Source organism: Anarhichas minor, unplaced genomic scaffold (genome assembly GCF_050575085.1).
Source record: "Anarhichas minor isolate MPS153535 unplaced genomic scaffold, ASM5057508v1 ptg000011l, whole genome shotgun sequence".
Classification (NCBI taxonomy): domain Eukaryota; kingdom Metazoa; phylum Chordata; class Actinopteri; order Perciformes; family Anarhichadidae; genus Anarhichas; species Anarhichas minor.
In genome coordinates this window covers 17,470,513-17,475,894 of record NW_027466457.1, presented here as the reverse complement: position 1 = coordinate 17,475,894, position 5,382 = coordinate 17,470,513, and the positions used below count along the sequence as shown (strand labels likewise).

The 5,382-nt window shown below is 40.4% G+C and overlaps 1 protein-coding gene across 1 annotated transcript; it reads left to right on the top strand.

Moving 5' to 3' along the window:
* Positions 1 to 490: 490 nt before the first annotated feature.
* LOC142947848 (troponin I, fast skeletal muscle-like) lies at positions 491 to 5,382 on the top strand. Its single transcript, XM_076089718.1, has 7 exons — positions 491 to 824; positions 2,397 to 2,427; positions 3,145 to 3,181; positions 3,351 to 3,479; positions 3,750 to 3,839; positions 4,268 to 4,444; positions 5,176 to 5,382. Exons 2-7 carry the CDS (start codon positions 2,420 to 2,422, stop codon positions 5,269 to 5,271), a joined length of 537 nt encoding a protein of 178 aa, XP_075945833.1. The 5' UTR covers positions 491 to 824; positions 2,397 to 2,419; the 3' UTR covers positions 5,272 to 5,382.

Sequence of the window (5,382 nt, the reverse complement as noted above, 5' to 3'; positions counted from 1 at the left end):
CTACTGTTACTACCACTACTGTTACTACCACTACTGTTAGTACCTCTACTGTTACTACCACTACTGTTAGTACCTCTACTGTTACTACCACTACTGTTACTACCACTACTGTTACTACCTCTACTGTTACTACCTCTACTGTTACTACCTCTACTGTTACTACCTCTACTGTTACTACCTCTACTGTTAGTACCTCTACTGTTACTACCACTACTGTTACTACCTCTACTGTTACTACCTCTACTGTTACTACCACTACTGTTAGTACCTCTACTTTTCCTCTTTAAGGGGGAAATTTGTCTCTGCATTTGACCAATCCCTGTATATAGGGAGCAGTGGGCTGCCAATGACAGGCGCCCGGGGAGCCGTTAGGGGTTCAGTCTTGCTCAGGGACACGTCCCAGTCAAGGATCGAACCGTTGACCCTGCGGTTACCAGACAACCCTCTTAGCCCAGCCACGGTCGCCCCATGATATGATAATCATAATCTCTTCATCTAGTCGTATCTTGTTGATCTCCTCCTCCCACTTCTCTTTGTTTTCTTTGGCTCATGAGCAGCTTCCTTTTGGGGGGTCGGGAGGAATAATGCAATCAGTGGAACAATCTAAGAAAGGGTTATTTATAATGGTCAGATAGGGAGGAGATGTGGGGGGGGGATATAAGATGTCAGGTTGTGGTGAGCCCATTGGTCTGAGAGGAAATCCACTTCCATAAAGAGAAAGATGGGGTTTCCTTTTCCTTCGGGGAATGCAATATATACCAACTCCTAGTGGCCGACACCGAGCTGCTTCTTCAATCTTCTGCTTCCGTCTACGAACCAAAAAGGTGAGAAATCTTTTTTCTTTTTCTGCTGATTGTTTTTTGAACAAAAGATGCTTCATAGACGAGCTTTGTGGCTCTGTCATCACGCAGTTCTGTAAATATGTGTTCACCACCTCCACCTTCATCACCCGACAGCAACAGTTTCTAACCAGCTGCTTTGCGTGTACATTCTAAAACAACGTTAGTTTTACCAGGAGCTCAAAGACAACAACCAAAAACACATGAGGAGGTGTTGGTTGTTCGTGGGGTTCATATGTTGGGTTGAGGGGGTCGATGCTGCAGGTGTGTTTGTGTAATGGACTCTGGAGTTGTGAAGCGATAGTCTGAGTGTTTATTAATGTGCTTGAATACATTTTAATATGTCAGAGCTCAGAATGACTCGGTTATTCATCTGACAGCTTCGTTTCATTTTGGCTTCATGTTTGATCCAGTTATGCTCATTCACTGATCAAAAATCTCTCCAAGGAAATATAAAATAAAGGAATGCTTGGAGTAAACTTACAAATACATACACACATGGTTAATAATGTAAACGTAGTACAAATCTACACATGAGCTCCTGGTCTCAAGGTACAACACAACTAATGAATGTATTTTGCAGAATTTGGATAAATGTCATCTCATCATTCTGCAATAAAAACATCTCATCCCATTTTGTATTTGTAGAAGCAACAAGACTTTAATGATGTCATAGTTTGAGTAACAGCTAAATGTGTCATAGGTTGAGGATTGACGCCAACAAATGATTTAAATGTTTTTATTTTGGAGCTTCAGTCATTTCAGGTCATAATATTCCAGCATTCATTATGTTCCTCAAGAAAGTCTTCCTGCTGAAGATGAATCAGATCATCACAGGAGACTGAAACTGTGCACTCAAACCAGAAATGTGTATTCTGGTTTGTTTGGTGATGTTACTGAACTCTCAGAAGTCTGTACAGAACGTCTTGTCTCTCGGCTCTTCTGTCTGTAGCTGTGCTCCAGAGAAGTAGAGTCATTTTCTCATAGACTTCTATACAACCAGAGGAGTCGCCCCCTGGTGGACACTAGAGAGAATGCAGCTTTAACACATGAAGCTCTGACTTCACCCAGCAGAACCGGAGGTTGCCATGTGAATGCAGCATTAGTGGATAAATCATTGTTGTGATGTATTTTAGACATTTCGGCAAACATTTAGCTTTCCGTTTGGATGCAGTTGTTGTCGATCTGGATTGTTCTGCACGGTCTCTATTTGCGGAGACGTTTGCACCGACGGAGGAGGTGTCGAGTGTTTCCTGATAATCTTCCAGAAGACAGACCTTTCATGACTAGGATGCCCAGGAGGGGACAACTGGACCCCAGATCCTTGTCCTGATTTAGACTCGAGGTCTTTCCCTCGGCTGGAGCTGCCTGTTGGTGTCCCGTTTCCTCTAAGTACAGTTATTATTTCTGAGTCTGACCCCGCCTTCACCCCGTTTCCTATTCCCATCTCTTTGTGTCACCTGTCCGCCTCATACTTAATGACTTTTCTGTGATCTTCAAATACTTTTCTTGAATACTAATAAACCATTTCAAATGGAAACTTGTGTTTCTCTGCAGGCTTTGAAGCCAAAAACGCCAAGATGTCGGAGTGAGTAATTCTGGGTCTCATTCATCTCTATGTTCATGTATATATTTTAATTTTGACCAATAACACTAAAGTCAAACTTATTAAGTAATCTATATTGTCTAATCAGAAGAACCATATATTGTATTTAAAACAGGATTATAGAAATGTAACAGAAACATTTCCTAAAACTGTACTGCATTTGTTTCCAGTCAAAATTAGTTAATTTCAGCTTATTTCTAAAATCAAGTCACCTTTGTCTTTGCATACCGTGTTTATAATGAATTTTAAATTAATATTATTTTATATCAGGGACATTGTAGGTAAAAAATAAACGGGGGGGGGGGTTAATACTCAGAGAAAACAATTAGAATTTCTGAGATTAAAATGGTAAATTCACGAGAAAGAATTCAAATCATGTTGTTTCTTCTGAAGACGCCCGATACACAACAATGTCTCTTCAAAGTCCAGATGTTTATGATAATTTGGTGATGTTGGGATCAAATCAAGAGCATTTCCTTATTGATAAATCTGATTGCAAAGTATAATTTGATGAAGTCATCCACTGCAGGAACAACACACAACCACAGGCGCCGTAATTATATTTATTTATTTAATATGTAAATATGTGACTTTAATTTCAGAGAAAGTGTTTTCTTGTAAATTTATAATTTGAACCTTTAGAAATTGTATATATTTTGTTATATATTCATATATTTTTTTACCTCTCAAACCCTTTAGGAAAAAGATGTCGTCGAGTCGCAAGCATCATCTGAAGGTAAAATATCTCTATTTGACATTTTATACAGTCTTGTACAAAACAAATTCAAAATAACAAAAAATGGAAAAGTCACTTTTTTGGTTTACAGCAACTGGCAAAAATGTCTTTACATTCACTTCTGTTGATGGTGAGTCATATCTGATGTTGTGTTGCTGTTGTCGGGCAGAGTCTGATGCTGTCCATCGCCAAAGGTTTACTGGAGGAGGAGGAGAAGGAGCAAGAGGAGGAGAGGGGCCGGTACATGGCAGAGACCTGTCCTCCTGTGTCCATGCCGAGGAGCATGCAGGAGCTGCAGGTACGTCCTGAAGAAAGACATGGAGTCTATTGTCATCTATTGCAACTTTTTTTCGGGACGATATTAAGCCAACAAAACCAACAGTCAGGTTTTAAAAACAGACAATTTGTGTCCCTGTATGTCGATGTATTAATACAGACATGTTGTATGTGGTGTTGAAGACGTTCATAGTAGAATGAACTGGCCTTTGATTTGAGGGAACACGGGATGTTTCTGGTCCACGGTGCGTCGTTCTGTCATCGTGACTATCTTGCTGCTGTTTGTGTTCAGGAGCTTTGCCGGGAGTTCCACCACAAGATCGACGTGATGGACGAGGAGCGATACGACCTGGATATGAAAGTTAATAAAGCCAACAAGGAGGTAGAATTATTCAACATGTAACCCCCTGCAGAACCTTCAAACTCCTGCTTGGCTCCCAAACATTGTCGTAACTTTATTTTTACACAGTGTGGAGGTTCCAGAGTCTCCACATTTTACATCTTTATCTCCATTTTTAACTGGTGAGGCTTTCAGAACTGTTCATTTTGTTGTGTAATTAAATCCTTTGCTGCCACTGGCATGAAACAAAGGCAGAAAGGACCATCATCTATGTTTGAGAATTGCTTAAATTGTAGTAAATGGAATCTAAAAAAACTTCACGGCCCAAAGAAGGTTGAAAGTATTGAGAGTTTAGTTGTTTCTCGGCTGTTCTAGGTTGTAAATGTCATTTTGTAGCGTGTTTAAGGCGTTTGTCGTAAATGCAGACTCAACTCTTCATCCGTCGTGGCCTCTCTGTTTCCACCTTCCAGATCGACGACCTGAAAATCAAAGTTCAGGACCTGATGGGTAAGTTTAAGAAGCCCGTCCTGAGGAAAGTACGCATGTCGGCCGACGCCATGCTGAAGGCTCTGCTGGGCTCCAAGCACACGGTGAACATGGAGCTGAGGGCCAACCTGAAGCAGGTCAAGAAGGAGGTCAAGGAGGAGGTGAGGAAGTGGCCTCGTTTCATAAAAATATCGTATTTACTGAGACTTAGAGCTGAAAACGTGAGATGTGTGTGGAGCGATGAGGAGACCGAAACCTTCCTCACATTAATACCGGAAACAGAAATCTCATATTTCCATCATGTCCACATGGTTTTACATAGTTTGAGCTTCTCTGGAGAATTAGCAGCAACTCACAGCAGTGGATGGAAACAGTTTTCTAGAGAAACCTGCAGAGTTCATTCCATTGTCTTATTTTAATCTAATGTTTGAACCGTCCGGATTAGATGAATTCTCCCTCCAATGATATGATCGATCTTTGTAACTTCTTACACTCTGGATTTGATCTTTTTTAGACATTGTGGGAACTAAAAATCATATTTATTATACCTTCAATCTCAGAAACATCTCCAGAGAAGGTTCCACACACTGTAGAGTGGTAGACCTGTTTTAATGCCTTTAACACTAGTTTAACTTTTCTGAATGAAATATATTTCTGAGAAAGTCCTCACAAGTGGCCTTTTATGTTCCACCAACCTTCCCTAACAGTAACTATAGAGATATTATATGGCAGATTTAAACAATTATCGTTGAAAAGATGGAGTCAAGCTGAACCTAACTAGTCCTTCAGTCTAAAGTAAGGACTGCTGAACCAGGGTTTTTTTCAGACCATTATCTGAAACTTTGATAAACCCTCGTGGTCCAGCTCTGATTTTGGGTCTTTGGTGTTTCAGGATAAAGAGCTGCGAGACGTCGGTGACTGGCGTAAAAACATTGAAGACAAAGCCGGCATGGACGGGAGGAAGAAGATGTTTGAGACCGAGGCTTAAATCAGCTCGTAACAGAGCTGCAGAATCTTAAGTCTCTGTTTTTTTATTGACCGTTTAGATAGCACAAATATATGAATTATTAATAAACTAACTGTTTGACTGAATAAACAA

Bases quoted from the DNA above. Each gene is read 5' to 3' on its own strand.
- LOC142947848 (XM_076089718.1), top strand. The intron at 3,182-3,350 runs GTAAAATATCTC...GTTGTCGGGCAG, and splicing joins GTCGCAAGCATCATCTGAAG to AGTCTGATGCTGTCCATCGC. The intron at 4,445-5,175 runs GTGAGGAAGTGG...TTGGTGTTTCAG, and splicing joins AGAAGGAGGTCAAGGAGGAG to GATAAAGAGCTGCGAGACGT.